At 64.5% G+C, this 18,641-nt stretch overlaps 6 protein-coding genes across 6 annotated transcripts in view; 3 read left to right on the top strand and 3 right to left on the bottom strand.

Moving 5' to 3' along the window:
* F751_4334 (Cell division control protein 48-like protein E) overlaps positions 1 to 3,093 on the top strand; it is a gene marked incomplete at both ends in the record, with an annotated part of 6,780 nt that extends 3,687 nt beyond the window's left edge. Inside the window, 5 exons of the mRNA XM_011403606.1 lie at positions 585 to 693; positions 849 to 962; positions 1,467 to 2,115; positions 2,480 to 2,655; positions 2,865 to 3,093. Of these exons, the coding sequence (XP_011401908.1) occupies positions 585 to 693; positions 849 to 962; positions 1,467 to 2,115; positions 2,480 to 2,655; positions 2,865 to 3,093 (1,277 nt within the window). The remainder of the gene's footprint in view (positions 1 to 584; positions 694 to 848; positions 963 to 1,466; positions 2,116 to 2,479; positions 2,656 to 2,864) is intronic.
* A 365-nt stretch (positions 3,094 to 3,458) lies between these two features.
* F751_4333 (Signal recognition particle subunit SRP68) lies at positions 3,459 to 6,370 on the bottom strand (the record flags this gene model as incomplete). Its single annotated transcript, XM_011403605.1, has 8 exons — positions 3,459 to 3,609; positions 3,757 to 4,019; positions 4,151 to 4,282; positions 4,499 to 4,570; positions 4,718 to 4,936; positions 5,116 to 5,743; positions 6,005 to 6,115; positions 6,231 to 6,370. 8 exons carry the CDS (start codon positions 6,368 to 6,370, stop codon positions 3,459 to 3,461), a joined length of 1,716 nt encoding a protein of 571 aa, XP_011401907.1.
* Positions 6,371 to 6,640: 270 nt separating this feature from the next.
* On the bottom strand, positions 6,641 to 7,548 carry F751_4332 (hypothetical protein; the record flags this gene model as incomplete). Its single annotated transcript, XM_011403604.1, has 2 exons — positions 6,641 to 7,099; positions 7,258 to 7,548. 2 exons carry the CDS (start codon positions 7,546 to 7,548, stop codon positions 6,641 to 6,643), a joined length of 750 nt encoding a protein of 249 aa, XP_011401906.1.
* An 886-nt stretch (positions 7,549 to 8,434) lies between these two features.
* Positions 8,435 to 9,850, top strand: F751_4331 (Pyrroline-5-carboxylate reductase; the record flags this gene model as incomplete). The annotated part of the gene is made up of 4 exons (XM_011403603.1): positions 8,435 to 8,614; positions 8,805 to 8,945; positions 9,091 to 9,472; positions 9,744 to 9,850. 4 exons carry the CDS (start codon positions 8,435 to 8,437, stop codon positions 9,848 to 9,850), a joined length of 810 nt encoding a protein of 269 aa, XP_011401905.1.
* Positions 9,851 to 11,016: 1,166 nt separating this feature from the next.
* F751_4330 (AP2-like ethylene-responsive transcription factor BBM2) lies at positions 11,017 to 14,423 on the top strand (the record flags this gene model as incomplete). Its single annotated transcript, XM_011403602.1, has 7 exons — positions 11,017 to 11,221; positions 11,480 to 12,126; positions 12,292 to 12,414; positions 12,569 to 12,669; positions 12,901 to 13,069; positions 13,356 to 14,147; positions 14,313 to 14,423. The coding sequence occupies 7 exons, from the start codon at positions 11,017 to 11,019 to the stop codon at positions 14,421 to 14,423; spliced, it is 2,148 nt and encodes a 715-aa protein (XP_011401904.1).
* A 746-nt stretch (positions 14,424 to 15,169) lies between these two features.
* Positions 15,170 to 17,355, bottom strand: F751_4329 (Serine/threonine-protein kinase AFC2; the record flags this gene model as incomplete). Its single annotated transcript, XM_011403601.1, has 4 exons — positions 15,170 to 15,261; positions 15,446 to 15,579; positions 15,926 to 16,587; positions 16,810 to 17,355. 4 exons carry the CDS (start codon positions 17,353 to 17,355, stop codon positions 15,170 to 15,172), a joined length of 1,434 nt encoding a protein of 477 aa, XP_011401903.1.
* Between the last annotated feature and the right edge of the window lie 1,286 nt (positions 17,356 to 18,641).

The raw sequence follows: 18,641 nt of genomic DNA, 5'->3' as shown, positions 1-18,641 counted from the left end.
GGCGGGGGGGGCGCGATTGGGAGGTGGGAAAGGAAGGTGGGAGAGGGGAGAAGGTGGAGGGTGGCCGCCTGGGGTATGCGGGCTGATGTGCATGCGACTTCGACAAAAGGGGAGATTGCCACGGGGTGGTGCTGGAGAAAGCGGCATGCCTCCCTGTGATTCTGGCGGGTGCCTCTGGATGCATGCGCTGGCTGGTCGACTGTAGCGAGAGCAACAATACTTCCCATGGCTTGGTCTGGCTCTAGAAAGGAGCAGGGCATCTGCCTGTCCTCCCATGATCGATATCCTTGAGTGTCACAGCGCGCCGCCGGGGGGTGCCAGAGGCCGTGGGCGGCGGGAGGGCGGTGAGGGCGACGGGAATGGCATGTCCTGGGGCAGGCCAGGGGAGATTCAGGTATGCTACAGAGCGAAAGTTCCGAGGTGGCTTTGGGTCTCACGAATGCAGTGAGTTTCACCCTGATATTTGCCACATTCTTGCAACCTTGAGACGAGTAGAGCTGGATCTACAAAATCCGTGCTGATGGCACCGCCCTCTGCAGCAGCCCAGTGCTTACCCGGTGCATCCCCCAGTGATTAGATGCCAGGCCACTTGACACCACATTCTGCACTCTGGCAGGAGGAGCTGCCAGACAAGGAAGTGAAGCCGGATTTCGGTTTGTCGGGAGCACTGGCAGCCGAGACCAACACTGTCAAGTGCGGGGGCATGCCTTTCTAGGAGTGTCTATGTGGCAGGGCGGATCCCGCTGAGTTGCTGCATTGCGCCATGTTGGCAGTGATTGGGCATTGCTCCGCCTTGCACCCCGTTGGGCGCATCCCTGATTCCCTTCCACCCATGACCAACTCCACAGCGGTGTGGTACTACTCTATCAGGAGCCACCCGAGGCCTCGATGCCCACACAACAGTGGAGGCTATACACCTTCAAGAGCGGGGAGCCACATGGGAAGCCCCTCTTTCTTCACAGGTGTGGTTGCATCGCATGCTGCTGGTGGCTGTCCGGCTGGGGCGGCATCGTGAGCTGTGCCCAGGGAGGGCTGGCATGAGTGGAAGCTGCCAAGGCAGTCTTTGGACCAGGAGTGTCCCCAATAGCTTCAAACTTTCAGATTTGACTTGGCACAGCCTGAGCCAGAACACGATCAACATGGTGTTTCTCATCACCCTGCGTTCAGGCAGAGCAGCTACCTCTTTGGACGTGACAGGACGGTGGTCGACATTCCCACGGACCACCCTTCCTGCTCCAAGCAGCACTGTGTGCTGCAGTACAGGTGAAGGGATAGGTTTTTGCTGCATGGTGCACCGTGTGGATCCAGGGCCGATGTAAGGGCTGCTCTTGAATCATTTCCAAGCCAGATACATGAGCGGGAGAAAGGAGGGTGAATTCCAGTGGATGGACTCCGCTTCTTGACGGGTGGCATGTCGCGATCCTCAACATAATTCCTTACAAAGCCTCCATGACCACGATTACCAGGCGAACGGAGAAGGAGGGCGCTGATGGCATGATGGTGGCTGCGGTGCGCCCCTATCTCATGGACCTGGGGTCCACCAACGGCACATTTCTGAATGGCGAGCGCCTGGATGACAAGCGCTTCTATGAGCTTCTGGAGCAGGACATGATCCGGACGGGGCCCCCGCCCCCCCCCTTTGCAGGCTGCGGTAAGACGCTGTTGGCCAAGGCCATCGCCAACGAGTGCCAGGCCAACTTCATCTCCATCAAGGGCCCCGAGCTGCTCACCATGTGGTTTGGCGAGTCGGAGGCCAACGTGCGCGAGATCTTCGACAAGGCGCGCCAGTCCGCGCCCTGCGTCCTCTTCTTTGACGAGCTGGACTCCATCGCGGTGCAGCGCGGCGGGTCGGTGGGCGACGCCGGCGGCGCGGGGGACCGCGTGCTCAACCAGCTGCTGACGGAGATGGACGGTATGAACAGCAAGAAGACGGTGTTCATCATCGGGGCCACCAACCGCCCGGACATCATCGACCCGGCGCTGCTGCGCCCGGGGCGCCTGGACCAGCTCATCTACATCCCGCTGCCGGACGACGCGTCGCGCCGCCAGATCTTCAAGGCCTGCCTGCGCAAGAGCCCCGTGGCGCCCGACGTCGACCTGGACCTCCTGTCCAAGGTGGGTGTTGTGCGGGGTGGTGGTGTTTGGGCAGGAAGGAGGGGCTGGTGCTCAGACATCAGGGTTTTTTGGGGGGGGGGCTTAGGGGTGAGGCAGAGGGAGGTGTAGAGTGGTGGGAGGGTGGGAGGTGAGCCCGCACTCTGGGCTTGGCAGGGAGATTGAGGCCCAGGAGGATGGAATGTGGAGACTGCTGAGTGGTGTGGGGGCTCCTGCAGCGACCAGGGAACCCGAGACTCTCACCGTGCACAGCGCACTGTCTGCCGAGCCTGCGGAGGTGTTGCTCTGGCGTCCCTTTGAGCAGCCCCCTAGAAGTGCCTTGGATCCAGAGGACCCCTCCACCCCCCCCCCTCCTCTCACTCGCCAGGTGACCAATGGTTTCTCGGGGGCAGACATCACGGAGATCTGCCAGAGGGCGTGCAAGTATGCCATCCGCGAAAGCATCGAGCAGGACATCCGCCGCGAGGCGGAGCATGGCGCCAGCGAGGCCGCCGGCGAGCTGATGGACGAGGACATGCCGGACCCGGTCCCTGCCCTCACCAGGTGTGTGTGGGCGGGAAGTGCTGGGTGTGGCTCTGGGTCGCGCACTGGCTCGGGAGTGTGGCGCAGTGTGTGGAATGTGGCCTGCATTGTTTTTGTGGGTCCTGGACTTTCAGGAATACCATGCGCTGTGGCAGATAGGGTGGCACGTCCTTCGGGCCCGTGTTTCCGGACGGCCCACCCCTCCCACCCGCCCCCTCCACAACCTCCAGGGCGCACTTCGAGGAGGCCATGAAGTACGCGCGGCGCTCGGTGTCGGACGGGGACATCCGCAAGTACCAGGCCTTTGCGCAGACCCTGCAGCAGTCGCGCGGGTTTGGGTCCGACTTCAGGTTCCCCGACGCCCCGGGGACCGAGGCAGGGACCGGCGGCAGCGCCGCGGCAGGCGATGCCGCCCTGGCCTCCGCTGGGGCCGTGGACGACGACGACCTCTATGCCTGAGGAGCGGCGCGGAGACAGAGTGCCCATGCGAGGACGGCACGTGCGATCACGGCCGCCCTGCATTGCTCTGTGTGTGGGGGATGCATTGGTCCCATTGGAGCAAACATGATCATGACACAGACAGGCGAGACTGTCCCCAGACGCTTGTGGGGGTGGGGCAAGAGATAAACAGTGAAGCACATGAGGGGCAGCTTGGTCACCCTTTTCCATGGCCGCTGCGCGTCCCAAGCTGTCAGTCCTCATCATCCACTGAGAGAGCACTCATCCCTGGGAGACTTGGTCCTGTCTGATTACACAACAACGAGCAGGTGGCAGGGCTGTACAGGCGCTGCCATGCCCGATGCCGACATGGCCCCCCCTCACACTCATCGCTCCCCCCAGCCGAAGAGCCGGGACACCACGCCCGTGCCCGCTTTCTTTGCCACCCTGTGCGCCAGGGAGGGCATGGTGATGTAGTTCAGAGCGGCGTCGAGCACGATCGGCCGCACGGGGATGGGCTCCAGCCGCGGCGGGATCCTGCGGGCAAACGAGGGGGGAAAGGCGCATCGATACTACCTTATCAGGACACCAGCATTGCTCATTCGGGAGTGCATGTACCTCCTCATACAGTGCATCAAAGCACAGAGAACCTCCCTCAGCGTCTCGCACAACACCCGGGCCTACCGTGCGATGCGAGCGGTGCTCTTGCCCTCGCCCACGAATGCCTGGGGAGCGTCCCAGTCGTCGCACAGGTACGCATGCCCCGCTGCTGACTCAGTTGGGGCATTGGGATCCAGGGCCAGCGCTTCCACATCAGAGGCGGCTCTGTCGCCGAGGGCTGCGGCCTCGGCGGCAGCCTCCGCGGCAGCCACGGCCCTGAAGGCGGCCGTGGAGGACTGCAGAGAGACGAGGCCCCGCACTGCCTCCTCATCCACCCGCTCGCACTCCTGGCGGCCATTGACGTGTTTTGGGGTGTGGGGGGGTGACGTTTAGGCTAGACCTGTCTTTGGGCTAGTTGCTGTGATGTGCAAGCCCTGCAGGAGCATTTCTATACTACTTCTCACACACCCCAGCACACCTGGTGTCTTTCGACAGCATGACCCGCCAGCTCTCCTGCGCGTGCAAAGAGGGAGGCGGCCTCCCTCCAGCTCCTGGCGGCCAGCAAGATGTGTGCCACCGCCGCAGACCTCTGCGCCTGGAAGCCCGCCGTCTGCAGGTAGAAGGGGTGAGTACGGAGTGAGGCAAAAGAGTGCAGCACCACCATTGGTCAAACCCGCCAGTCACACTGCAAGCCATTCGAGGACCACAAATCTGGCCCAGGAGCCCTGTGGCCCCCCATCCTTGCACTCCCCCCCACCGCTTCCCCGCCTTCGTCAATTCCACGTTTGCAAACCAGACAACCCCCCCCCAACACACCACCTCTCACCATCGCAGCGGCGTCGTCCATGATGGTCTCGCCCACGCTCCCGCCCAGCTCCGCCGCCAGGTCGTGCAGCTGCTGCGCGGCCGCCAGCAGCGCGTCCAGAGCGCGCACCGCGTCCTCGGGCCGCGCCTCGGCCCCCGCCTCGCGGCCGCGCTCGGCGCGGCCCCCGGCCAGCCGCCGGCGCTGCGCCCGCGCGCGGCCGGCGTCGGCGGCCTGCAGTACCAGCGAATACCGCCGCAGCGTCAGGTCCAGCACCCGGCCCCGCACCGCCCGCTCCAGCGCCCGCAGCTCCTCGACCGACCCGGACTGGCCCAGGGCCAGCGCGGCCTCGACCCCGGACAGCGCGTCGCCATAAGCGGCGGCGACGCGGTCGGACAGGGCCACCCTCTTCTCCAGGCTGCCGGCGTCCGCCTGGCCGGCGACCAGCTCCCTCTCCCGCTCCTGTGAGAGGCGGGCATGGTCATGTGAAGGTCAGCGACCCCATTTGCGCCTGGATGGGCCGCCGGGCAGGACGCACACTTGCCCACACCACTGGAGTGCCCCCACCAGACTGGGCAACTCATCGCCAACCCCACCCTCAGTCTTCATTCTCGCTCAAAAGTGACCACACATCATCGCACCTGGGCCGCTTGGAGGGCCGTTCGCGTCCTGGCATCGGGCACCGGGAACTTTGCGCCCCTCCACTCGAAGTCGGCGGCGGGGGCGGCTGCACCTCCATGAGCCGCTGCCACACTGTCGCCGCCACCCGGCGTGGCCTGCAGGGCTGCCAGCTGGCTGGCCAGCTGCTCCGCCGCGGCATCATCCCCGGCCCCCGCCGCGGCGGCAGCATGGGCGCCGCTGCCCTCGCGCGCAGCCTGGTACTGGCAGTACCGTATGGCCGGCTCCACCTGGTCCAGGAAGTAGCGGCATACGGCCTGCTGGTCAAAGGTCCCCGCCGCCGCGAGGCCGGCGAGCAGCGCCCGGCAGCGCGCCAGCACGGCCCCCGCCTCCGCCCAGTCGCGGCCGCGCTCCTGGGCCAGGGTGCCGGCCATGAGCAGGGCGTAGGCCTGGGCCTCCAGCGAGGTGCGCGAGTCGCAGCGGGCGGAGGCCAGCGTGCACAGCGCGGCGGCGTGTGCGGCAGCCTTGGCCAGGCGACGATGGAGGTGCGAGCGCATGGGCCCGGGCGCCGGGGACGATTCGGCCTCGTTCTTCAGGTCCATGGCGTGGGCCCAGGCACGCTCGGAGGCCACCAGGGGGATCATGACGTGGCTGTGCGACCAAGGAGGGGAAGGAGACGAGGGGATGAGTGGGGTAGGAGGGTATGTTGGATCGAGGCTGCATGCTATCGGGGACGGGGACTGAAACGCAGTAGGGTGTCACCTGCAGAGCAAGGAATGCCCTTTCCCAGGTATGTTAGTGGCTGCAGCAATGCATCGAGGCTGTGTTGAGCTACTGCAGGAGGTGAGGAGTGCAACTGCCATGGCATCACTCCCATGCCAAGCACATCAGGCCACAGGGATTTTCACGGACCGTGCATCCTTGACGGTGGCCGGCTCCAGGGCCTTCTTCTGGAACCTGCCGCGCCCATGCAGGAACCTGACACCCTTGTATATCCGGCGCAGGCGGCGGGAGCAGTACTGCCTGCGATGAAGATCATTCTCAAACGTGGCTTGGTGATGACCACGCGCGTGAGCCCCTGTCCGCAGCAATTCGATCAGGCCATCCCGGCATTACAGCACATTGATGCATAGCTTACCTGTAACGACTGAACTCCTGGTGCTTGAGGCCGTGGGTGCTCTGCGCATTGCGCACCGTTTCAAGGATGGGCACGGACAGTGGCTCTCGCCCAGGTGCCTCGGGCGGGGCCTGCGGCCCCGCCGTCTCCACGCCCTCCATTGCAGCCATATTGCGGGTGTGATTGGTGTGCAGCGCGTGGAGCGGTAATCGAGGAGTGTTGCAACCCGATCGAGTGCCTGAGATCAGAGACAGGATGGTACTGCTGTGGGGTCTTGCTTTGCATCTCATGGAGGACCTCTCTTCAGCATCCGTATGAGCCGACATCTCCTTGTCTAGAACTTTTCAGCATCACTCGTACTCGAGTGTTGCCATTGAATCGCGAGTGGATCGCGGCTGGGCAGAAGACATAACGACCCTTCCCCACCAATGTCAGGCGGCCTGACCCTCGCCCCCCGCGCTCTCCATCGCGGTGGTGAGGCGCATGAGGGTGCGCAGGTGCGACGCGACCCTGGCGGGCGCGACGCTGGAGGCGTAGGGCAGCATGCGCTGCGCCAGCAGGTGCACGTGGCCCTGCACGACGCCCAGCCGCTTCAGCAGGGGGCCTACGCCCACGCCGGCCGCGCTGGCCACCTCATCCACGCGCACATCCAGCTGGGCCATGGAGGCCGCCAGGAACAGGGCCACGCCGGCCTCCAGGCCGGGGCGGCAGCCGGTCGGCACCTGCGCGTCCAGCCAGGGCAGGAGGCGGGTGACGTCCCTGCGCAGCGTGCCCAGCGTGTCGGCGGGCAGCGGGCGCCCAGCGTCCCCCCTGCGTGCCGCAGCCAGCCGGTCCAGAGCTGTGAGGGTCAGACTCGTGGGGCTGATGGGCGGGGGCTGCAGCTCCAGGGCCTGCGCATGGAGCGCAGGCTTGGTGTGTGTGGGGTGGATCATGGCGAGGACCGGGTGAAATGGCCGCATACCAGGCTTCATACATTGGCCGATGACTCTCACTCGGCACAGTGCAGCATGAGGGGGTCTTCCGGCCCCCCCATCCCTAGGCGCCTCACCCTGGAGAGCGCCAAGAACGAGTGGCCCACCCGGGTGGAGTCGGAGCCGGCTGCGCCGGCGACGGTGGCGATGGAGACCGGCTGAGCCTCCAGGCGGCAGGCAGCGTACACCAGGGCTGCCAGCCCGGCGCCCGAGGTCAGACCGCGGATGTGGAGCTTGGCAGCACGCGCCGCCAGTCCCTCGGCGGTGATGGTCACGGCGGATGGGAGGTTCAGCAGAGGGGCGAGCTGGGCCAGCCGCTTCCTGACTTTAGCCTGGGTTGCAGGTGGGGAAGAGGGGCAACACCACATGCATGGGATGGATACAGGACGCTCTGCAGGATGGCTCGATGTGATGTGGCTGCACATCAAGTCAGGGTGCCTACGCACTATTCCCCAGCATGCACCCAAGAAGGGCAATACCTGCGTCCTCTGGGCAGCCTGGCCCGGTGTACTGCTGAGGACACGATGCTGGGGCGGGACTATGTGCGCGGCGGTGGTGCCGTCCTCGCCCGGCCGTAGGTGCTGGCCCAGCGGTCCATGCCCCCTCGGACACCATGTGAGCTCCGCCAACAGGGCAGAGTCGGAGCCCGAGAGTACATGGCCGCACGCATTGCAGGCGCCAAAGTCCTCCCAGGATGCAGGGTCTGAGTGGGCATGTCCACAGGATGGGCATACCGTGGACGCCGACGCTGTCGCCAGTGTGTCGAGAGTGGGGCTGTCTGCCTGCCGGCAGAGAGGCTGGGCTTCACCTACGATCGCACGACATGCAGGTCAACATGGCCATATGTTGTTTCATGGACAGATCGCAATTGCAACTGACTGACAGGCATTGATCAGAAATACGCTCCGGAGGCCCTGGCCTAGTTCCGAGTGGTGGCTGTGGGGAACACTGTGCCTGGGAAGCTGACGGCACAGTCTGCTCTCGCAGGGACTCCATCCGTACTTTTACCACGCAGATGGACCAGAAGGAGGAAATCCTGCGTTGGCCATCGATTCGCACTTGTCACGTGGCTTCGACCCTAGCACGAACTTGCCAATTGATCCCCCCAAATTTCTAATCTCAGTGGACCTCGTTTCGCAGAGTACTACAGTCCGTTTCTGCATCACATCTAACTGCAAAAACAATTTACCTCTTGAGTCCTGGTATCTCAGTGCCCGTGAGTACTCTTGTCCGACCCTTGAGCGCATCACCGCCATGCCGACCGAGACAAAGATCGGCTTCATCGGCGCGGGCCAGATGGCCGAAGCCCTGGCGCGTGGCTTCATCAACCAGAACATGGTGGAAGCCGAGCATGTCTTCTGCACGGACCCCGTGGAGGCTCGCAAGGAGGTCTTCCGCTCCTTCGGCACCGTTCCCGTTGACGGCAACATCGCGGTGGGACGGAGTGCATGACGGCCAAGCCGTGGGCAGTCCCGCAGTGGGTTATGATTTGTACGTCACTTGTGCGTTCGAAGGTGCCCAGCACGCCACCATGCAGCCGGTCCTGCACAGCGGCGCTCGCATATGCATGCGTGGAGATCTGCCGGGTAGAGCAACAACCCACCTCTGCTCCACGTGCGCCCAGGTGGCCGAGGCCGCGGAGGTCATCTTCATCGCCGTCAAGCCCCAGTACGTGCCGGTGGTTCTGCGCGAGATCAGCCCCAAGCTTACCGAGAAGCACCTCATCGTCTCCATCGCCGCCGGGGTCACCCTGGCTGTCCTCACGGTGAGGACAGGGGAGTTGGATCTGGGCAGCTGATCCCGGCTGCGCCATCGCACCCTGCGCCCGGCCCCAGCTCCCCGTGATCTCGAGCCTGAGCTGGCCCCTCCTTCCCATGTTGACCCCTTCCCCCGCTCAAAATCCCTGGCAGGAGGCTGCCGGCCCCAAGGCCAAGATCATCCGGGTGATGCCCAACACGCCCTGCCTGGTGGGCGAGACCGCGGCCGCCATGTGCCTGGGCCACGGCGCGGGCAGCGCCGACGCCGACCTCCTCCAGCGCCTGTTCGAGTCTGTGGGCCGCATCTTCCGGGTGGACGAGAAGCTGCTCAGCGCGGTGACGGGGCTGAGCGGGTCGGGCCCGGCCTACATCTTCCTGGTCATCGAGGCTCTGTCCGACGGCGGGGTGCGGGCGGGCCTGCCACGCGATGTGGCGCAGGCCCTGGCCGCCCAGACCGTGCTGGGGTCGGCCAAGCTGGTGCTGGAAACCGGGAAGCACCCGGGCGCGCTCAAGGACATGGTCACCTCGCCGGCAGGTGGGTGGGCGGGTTCGCATGGCGAGGGTGCCGAGGCGGCCAGCGGGTCGGGCAGGGCCCGGGGGTCCCAAAGGTGAAGGTGGTCGCCTGCAGGGCTGCTGCCTCCCCCTGGGCGGCCCGTGGCTGCGCTGTGGAGGGGAAGGCATGGCGGATCAGACAGGGCTCCTTGGATTTACGGCACCAGGGAGATGGCCGAGTGCACCAGCACCACCCTGAGCCAGTTGCATGCACCAGATCCAGCACCGCCTGCCACGCCGCGCGTTTGACGCAGGCACGACCATCGCTGGTGTGCACGAGCTGGAGAAGGCTGGCATCCGGGCGGCGTTCATGAACGCGGTCACCGCTGCCTCTGCCCGCGCCGACGAGCTGGCGGAGTAGGGGTGTGTCCTTCTTCATTCGATCTGGGCGTCCCCTGATGATGCACGGGTGCTCAGGCGCAGGTATCTGCCAGCTCCAGCCCTGGAGTCCCTGGGGCCGTCCACCATAATCTTTTTGTTTCCTTTGAAGGCCTCCGTTCTGCTAGAGAATGTATCTGCACAATGACATGGTGTGTCAGCAATCACAGAGCCTGGACGGGAGGCAGGTCTAAACTTTGCCAAGGGCAGGTCGGTGCTGCGTCTGCACACCTGGGGGTAGGGAGAGCTTTGTCCCTGCTCATGCACTTGTGGGAAAGGTCCCTGAGCAGCAGAGACTGTATACCCTACATGCGTAACTCGACCATTGCAACCAAGGACATCATTTTTGTATACCATATGCAAACTGTATTGTGTTTCCCTTCTCTCTACCGTATACAGCTGGCTTGATCACCTGCTTGCAGTGGAGTTTTCGAGTCCGGATCCGGGTCCCTTGCTTTCGACAGTTGCCGACAGACGAGTTCCGGGCGCCATGAGCTCCCCCATGCGCCTTGAGACCACCCCTCACTCAACCACCTCGCGCACACCCACTTGTCGACATCCCTGCTCGAATCAATTGCAGCGGGTATGCATGACAGCCTGTGGACTCTGACTTGATCCCAGATTGAGTCGTCACATTGTTGGGCTCCACCCCCCCTCGAGGAGCCCGAGGCCCAAGGGCTGCTCCCGAAAACTTGAATCAGGGGTACCCTCTTCGCATTGCAAAGCATCGAACGAGCTTATAATGGCACACCAGGTTATTTTTTGAGCAGACTCGGCGCCTCAAGGTCCCCTGGGCAGTCAGCTCGCAGAACGGTTGCAGGCCCGGATCTCAAGGTCGTCACGGCCCCTGGGGAGCGAAGCCTGCGAGGACGCGCTGGTCCCTCCTGGAATCCCTCCAGCTTACCCATTGACTGATTTTAAATGACTGGCTCGTCGGCGGATTATCGGTAAGAATCATACACGGCAAGTGTCCCCCATCATGCACACTCCGAGCATGGGGAATGTCCCCATTCACCACCCCAGAACTGAACCCCGGCCTTGAGAGCGAGCCTGACTCCCTGCACATGCGTTCGCAGAGCATCCTTCACCACCCCTCGTCCTGGGGGCCTGCTGGAGCCGCGGCAGGAGGAAGGGCAGGGCCAGCGAGGCATGAGCCTCCTGTCTGCAGACCTGGGCCCGCTCCTGGACTCCCTGCCACAGCTCCCCGCGCTCGCGAGGCTGGACAGCCTCCTATTCAGCAGCCCGCGGTGGAGGGCGCTCCTGGACGTGGAGTCGCCGCATGCCGAGGCCGGCGGCGGACGGGGGGAGGATCCCCGCAATGTGCCGAGTCGAATTGGCAGGAAACGGTCCTGGGGTGAGTTTGTGTGTGTGTGTGTGTGTGTATGTACCTGTATGCTGGGAGTGGGGATCATGCGGTGGGAAAATCAGGCCCTACCATGGAATGGGGCAGCATGCATGGGATTCACCAAGCGTGGCAGGAAGGCCAGGTGCTCCGGTGTACCCCTGGACCTTTTCTGGGAGTGGACCCATGATTCCCCTATTGAGCAGCATTCGTCCCTTGCCAAGCTCATCGGCCCCCGCCCACACACACTCCCCACCTCTGTACCCTCAGAAATGCCAGCGGCAGAGGGGGCTGCATCTGCCAGGCCAGACAGCCCGGCCGGGGTGACAGGCCCCGCGGCCTACAAGTCCCAGCGCACGGAGTACGCGCCCAGCTACCGGCCGGCCCCCGGCTCGCTGCCCCAGGGCTTTGTCCCCGTGCTCCAGGGAGGCTCCCCTGCCAGCCTGGCTGGAAAGCAGGGCTCGGAGGACGAGTTCGGGCAGGACCTGTCCCCCGTGGACGTCCTGCACCGCCACGACTCGGGCCTCAGCTCCCTCCTGCGCAGCGTGCCCAGCGCGCACGACTCGCCAGACACCCCGCGCAGCACGTCCTCGCCCGAGGCGGGGGCGGGCGGGTACGCGCCGGCGCACGCTGGCGCCGGCGCCGGCCTCTCCCGCCTGGCCCGGGCGGGGGGCGAGGGCACGCCGCGGCCGTCGGGACCGGCGCGCGCCGTGCCCGACGCGGCGCGGCCGACGGCGCTCACCGCGGCCGCCATGGGGCCACGGCGCCGGCCGCACTGCCCGACCAAGAGCACCAAGGCCGTGCCCACAGGGGAGAACGGGGTGTTCACCTCCCTGTTCCGGGGGGTGACCAAGCACCGGCTCACCGGACGGTACGAGGCCCACTTCTGGGACGCCTCACACAAGCGGGAGACCAAGGTGCGGTGGGTGTGGGTGTTGAATAGGGCGGGAGCGAGGGAAGGATGGGAACACTGCAGAGAAACAGCACATCCAGAGGCCAGGGTCCGCTGCATACGCACACCAAGTCATCCGCCAATGATGGGCATCATACAACCTCCTCATCCATGCCGACTGAGTCCACAGGGCAAGGGCGGCCGCACGCGTGGGCGCCAGGTGTACCTGGGAGGGTACACGTCGGAGGAGGAGGCCGCGCGAGCATACGACCTGGCTGCCCTGGCCTTCCTGGGAGCTGCAGCTGCCATCAATGTACGATTCGCTGTTGCGAAGAGGTGCAGGAGGGGTGTTCTTGCAATAATTGATGAATACATGGGTGCTGATCTGATGCAGTGCAGAAGACACCACCTGAATCCATTCCCTGTCGCAATGACATGACTCCCGGGCCCCCATTCCTAAACAACAGTTCCCAGTAGAGGACTATACGGAGAGCCTGGCCGAGATGGAGGAACTGACCTCCGACGAGGTGGTCTCCCGGCTGCGAAGGGGCTCGGTTGGGTTTGCCAGGTGAGCGCTCTGCCTGCATGGATAGTTGTGGGGTGAGACCTCCTCCGGAGTGTATGCGGATGGTTTGGGATGCTCGATGCCCTTGTCAGATGCTTTGCAGTCAGGCCCGGACCATTATGCAGAGGGGACTGCATGTCCACGGCAATGGAATCAGAATCCAAGGCCAAGAGTGCTGTCGTGTGGAGATGACAAGCCACCGCCTCATTGCGCAAAACCGCCACGCCTCTGCAGGGGTGCATCCCAGTACCGAGGCGTCACGAAGCACCACCAGCACGGCAAGTGGGAGGCCCGCATTGGCCGGGTGGACGGCTCCAAGTACCTGTACCTGGGCACGTTTGAGAGCGCCGAGGAGGCAGCCCGGGCCTACGACCGAGCAGCTGTCAAGTTTCGCGGCAGAAAGGTACCTGGGGGGTTGTGGGATGTGGGATCGGCTGGTGCAGGTTGGTGGGGATGTAAACTGATCCTATGAGTGGCATGGCTGCCTGCATCGCCCATGGCCATGCCTGCACTATTAGCATGCTGCACTATGGGAGGAGCTGTGCTCCCTGATGTCAGAACCTGTTCTCACATGCCCAATTCGCCAATGGTATACACCATGTTCTTAAATGTACCTGGCCCACCCTCTTCCCCTCCCATGCAACATCTCCGCCCCACCTTCCTCCTCCTCCCCACTTCCACTCCGGTAGGCCATCACCAACTTCAAGCTGACAATGTACGAGGACGTGCTGCAGGATCCCGACTCCTACGACCTCGGCGTCCCCCAGTCGTCCACCGGCCCCTACCTCCCCGACGGCTCCCTGGCGGTGCCCGGCGTCCAGACCCGGTCCGGCGGCCGCGCCCGACGCGGCACGCAGCCCATGCTGCCCATGGGATTCGACCCGGGGACCTCCGGCCTGTACGCGCCCTACGTCCGTTGCGACGCAGCAGGGAATTTGGTGGTGATGCAGGGCCCGCCGCCCGGCCTGCCTCACGACCACCCTGCCACCGCACACCTGGCTGCGGCTGCGGCGGCCGTCGGCCTTGACCCGAGCATGTGGGGCCACCCCGCCTGGACCTCCCCCCAGATGCACGAGGGCGGGGGCGCCTGGCCCGGGCACGAGCCGGGGCAGCCGGGGCTCCAGATGTCGGGGCCCTCGCAGGCCCAGGCCCAGCCCCAGCAGCAGCAGCAGGGGGGCGTGCAGCAGTACCACGACCGGCCCGACCAGCAGCAGTACCACAACGTCTCTGGCCAGATGCAGGAGGACAGGCCTCGGCTGTCGCCCGTGAAGGTGCGGCCGCCGCCCGCACACGACGGCAGGGAGGGGGCGGCCGCCGCCGCGCACCCCCCTGCACCGGGGCTGTCGCCGCTGGCGGCCAGCCTGATGTCCCCCCTGGGCCTCAAGGACGGCTCCAGGGCGGGCTCCGGCGCCGGCATGCCGGGCCAGCCGGGCAGCAGCTCGAGCTGCGCGCCCGACGGCGACTTCTGGGCGGCCGTTCATGTGCGGAGGGGCTGGGTCTTGGGGTGGGACGCCACCTGCTGACAAATCTGGATGCTGGCTGGCAGGGACCCGCATGGTGTGGGGGGGAAATGCTGCTTGTCCAACCTTCTAACCTCTCAGGGCCTGGATTTACGAGCTGCCACCCCCCCTCAATCGCCCTCGCAGTGGCTGGATTCCCTGGACTTGGCACATGGCCTCCCGCCCGCCGGGGCCAACTCGGGCCTGGGCCCGGCCCCGCTGTCGCCCCTGGGCATCACACCCCTGGCACCCCATTGAGAAGGAATGAGGTGCTGTGGGCTCTGGCCGCTGACCCTGACGCCCTTTCCCCCCTTGCTCATTGCTCCGACCCCGTCCCACCCAACTTGGCAGCCCATTCACTGCCACCGCCATTTACATTGATTTGAACAGAGGGAGTGGGTGCCATGCCCGCCCCTGACCACAAACACACACCCTCAGACTTGCTGTTGCTGCTGCGCTGTGAAGCTCCAGTATTCGAAGGTTGGTTCAGGGGATGGAAAAAGGCTGGAGTGGCCTGCCCGTGCCTCAGTCTGGATCCGAGCAAAGTTACAACCTTCTCCCATGAATACAGCATGGACTATGACAAATGATACTTGCATGACAGTGCTTGCAGTCATGTCAATGAGCAGCAATGAATGGGTCGGTCAGTCAGGTGGCAGAGCACGCAATCGGGGTTTGGGGTGGGGTTCGGCGCCAGGAGTCTGTGTCGGTCCGTCGGTCGATGGGCCTGGGACACAATGTCATGCCCTGCCTCTGTGTCAGAGCAGCGGCCTGAGCTTCAGGTCGATCGTTCCTGGTCGGGGCGCATGGAGGTCAGGGAGGGGACGCGAGTGTCGGTGGAGCGCCTCCCGGTCTGCCTGACTGGCCTGTCGGGGATGGTGCCGCCTCTGCCTCCCCTGATCACGCAGGGACTGAGATAAGTGGCCTTCTCTCAGGGCAGGAGTGTGTCTGTCGGCGGTGCAGGGCGTCCATGCCTTGGTCAGGGTGATGAGCGGCAATGTGCCTCAGAGTCGGAGCGAGAAGAAGGGGTGTCGGAGCAGGGACGCCGCGGACCCGCGCTCGTCGGGTTGGAAGGCCAGCAACCTCTGCACCAGATCTGTATTTTCAGGGAGTGGGAGAGGGGATGCATGCGCAGGCGCAGGTCAGGGCGTTTGCGTGAAGGTGATCTGATGCTGACGATGGGGAAGTGGGAATGCATGCGCAGGCTGGGCTCCAGGTCCCCAAGGCAAAACCATCGTCTCCAGCAATCCCAGCTGCATCCCACCCACCCCTCCACCCACCAAGGACGATCTCCAGGTGGGGCTGCATGCTCGAGTCCCCCCGGCTGACCAGCAGTGTCCTGAGAGACCGCGTGCGGCTCACCGCCTTGACGGACTTCTTGCTGCTCGCCACCGCCGGCCAGTCGAGCACGGAGCTGGGGTGCGGTGGGGTACGGGGGATGCAGGGTTGGTTGGAGCTGGAGGCGAGGGTGTGGTGGTGACCAGGGGGCCCCGAGGGTGCGGGTCAATGCCAGTCAGCACAGAGGAATCCGATTCAGGAGTCTCCATGCCGGGGTGACAGGATGCAGATGGCCCCCCATGGCGCCCAGGCACGGCCGCGCAGCGCCCCTTCAGTCCCTTCCAACACCAGTCTCCCTGCAAGAACCCCTGAACCACCACTCAGTCAGCGACATACAACCTTTCGTCCACCCCTGGAAACCCAGGGGGCATCCTCGAACCCCCCTTCCCTCCCGCTCGTGCACCAACAGACGGCAGCCGCACCTCTTAAACAGGCGCGCGACATCCGGCGCCCGGCCAGCCTCCACCAGGCGGCGTGGCAGCGTGCCCAGCGCGGCCTGCATCATGGCCAGGTGCTCCGCGTTCTCGTGCGTCGCGAACAGCGCGTCCCCCGTCAGCATCTCCACCACCATGCAGCCCAGAGACCAGAGGTCGGCGGGCCAGCTCCACCCCGCGCCCAGCACCACCTCGGGCGCGCGGTAGTGACGCGTGCTGACCACGTGCGCGTGTGCGTCGGCGTCCCAGGCCGCCGACCCAAAGTCCACCAGGCACAGCGCGTGGGTGGCGGGCAGGCGCCGCGCCAGGCGGCTGCCGGATGGCCAGGAGGCGCGCACCACCTCCACGCCGCGCTGCAGCACGTTCTCGGGCTTCAGGTCGGTGTGCACCAGGCCCAGCGAGTGCAGGAAGGCCAGGGCCTCCAGCAGCTGCCGCGCGGTGTCACGCACCAGATCCAGGGGGAAGGCCGCGTAGTCGTTCTTCCGCAGGTAGTCGTAGAGGGAGGGACCCAGGCGCTCAAACACCATTACCACGTGGCCCCGGTAGTCGAACCAGTCCAGCAGGCGCACGCAATGCCACCGCCCGCCCGGGTCGTGCTCCAGGATGGTGCGCAAGACCCTGAGCTCCACCATGGCAGCGTCTCGGTACTTCTGCGCAGGCAGTCGAGGGAGAGGAAGGGGGTGAAGCTGTCGACCCGGGAAGCTCAAGGAAGGTCTGGCTCGCAAAGGGACCCTGAAATTTCTATGGAGGCTGGTCCGTGGTCATGCAAGGAAATGCACTGGAACACACACACACACGGATAGGCCAGCAAACCAACCTCCACCCCCCCCTCACATCCCGCCTTCCCATCTTGAACACCTTCCACTCCCCACCTGGACACAGCGGATGACCTTGAGGGCCACATACTCACCACGTCGCCGGTCCCAGCACTCCAGCACCTGGCCAAAGGTGCCCTCCCCGAACTTGCGCATGATCTTGAAGCGAGCGGTCAGGTTCTCCCCCACCTCATACTGGAAGTGCCCCGCCGAGTTGGGGGGGTGCACCGGGCCGCTGGTGCGGTCGGGAAACAGGAGCTCGCTGGGTGGGATGGGCTCTGGCAGGGCGGCCCTCGGCGGGGGTAACACGGTGCGGGGGCGTTTCTGAGGCGCCTCGCCGGGCAGGACAGGGACCTGGGTGGAGGTGTCGGCCTCCTGGGAGTCTGACGAATTGCCGGGAGACGGGGGCAGGCTGCTTGGCCCTGGACCGGCCTGCTCAATCGCCTCGGACGCATGAGGCTGGGGTGGAGGAACGGAGCTGGACCCCGTACGGTCCTGGGGTAGGGTACTCCCCGCCCCGCTGTGCGTCCGTGTGATGCCAACGTCCAGCGTGTGAGGTGGGTTCGGAGGAGGGGCACCCAGCGGAATAGGTTTCCGGGCCATGGGAGCCCACGGGCTCTGAGGTGAGGATGGAGGGTGGCATTGGCTTCCCCGGGGTTATTATAGTGGGCGAAATCAGACTCTAAATTAAAAATGGCTAGAGAATGTGTGCCGCATGGCCCTTTGCCCGTCCCAGTGCGCGCGGGGCGCCCATCCCCAATACCCGCACGTCCGGGCGGTAACAACAAGGGTGGAATGGTCAAGGCGTTGCCCTACTGCGCCCAATGCGATGCAGAATGGGTCAGAAGTTCTTCAGATACTCACATGAATTTTTGCAGTCACACATGGTCCGCAGCAGCCACTGGAATGGGCTAGCAGGCCTGCATCTCGTTCACAGCTGTCACGGGTGTGCTGGATCGTCAAGACAGGGTCAAAATCTTCAGCTTCGCTTCAACACCCCACACTTGGGTTATAGCCTTCATTTTCTATCAGCAAACGCCCTTTTCTACGCAAGCCGGGGCGTCGAAGGGGATGTCGCCAGTGTTCGGGGTCCAGCCTGCGCGAGCCCCGTACGAAATTCAGCGGGTCCGAATCCCGGCCTTTGAAATCATTGTCGACAAATGATCGCGCGCTACTGAAAGAAGATGGCAGGTCGCCCGAGACGCATCTCCTATAGACATACATCATAACTATGCACATACGACTTGCAGAATAGCTGCATGCTCGCTCAGGATATAAGAGTGGGGGGAACTGTGGTATCTGCTTTCCGAGTCGCTGCTGGGGACGGAGGACACTGGGTGGGACGCACCGCAAGACCTTCTGAGCTGGAAGGAAGGACGAATCCTCACACACATACTTCTGGCATGGAGGTTGACTCCTCTCCCGACGGACTTGCTGAAGGTCAGTAATGAGGGAGCACCCAGCACACCCTGTGCATAGTCTCGGTGATCCTCTGACAGACTCGCCCAAACCGCGGTATATTGGCAATGCAGACGGTCTGGCAGGCGGCATGGCAGACCTCACAGCTATAAGACAGGAGGTGCGAAGGCAGCGCAGGAATGCAAAGCAGGCACAGCGTGAGGCGCGCCAGGCCACTGCCCGGGCGCCCGCCATTCCCTCCAGGAAATGCAAGGGCCGCATCGCGCTCTTGCAGGCGCAAATGAACAAGGCTGCAGCTGCGCTGAAGGTGAGTTTGGTGGGAAATGGGGATTTGAATGCTTAATTGTTTGTTGGGTGGGTGCTTGACAGGCCTAAATGCACGAGCGTGTTGGGCTCCAACACCGGCTGGGCATTCTTTGACCACCCTCAGTCCCACAAAGATACCACACATGGCACATGTCCCTCAACAC

The sequence above is a fragment of the Auxenochlorella protothecoides genome (genome assembly GCF_000733215.1).
Source record: "Auxenochlorella protothecoides strain 0710 unplaced genomic scaffold scaffold50, whole genome shotgun sequence".
Taxonomy (NCBI): domain Eukaryota; kingdom Viridiplantae; phylum Chlorophyta; class Trebouxiophyceae; order Chlorellales; family Chlorellaceae; genus Auxenochlorella; species Auxenochlorella protothecoides.
The sequence above is the reverse complement of the archived record's forward strand: the minus strand, read 5'-3'. Positions and strand labels throughout refer to the sequence as shown.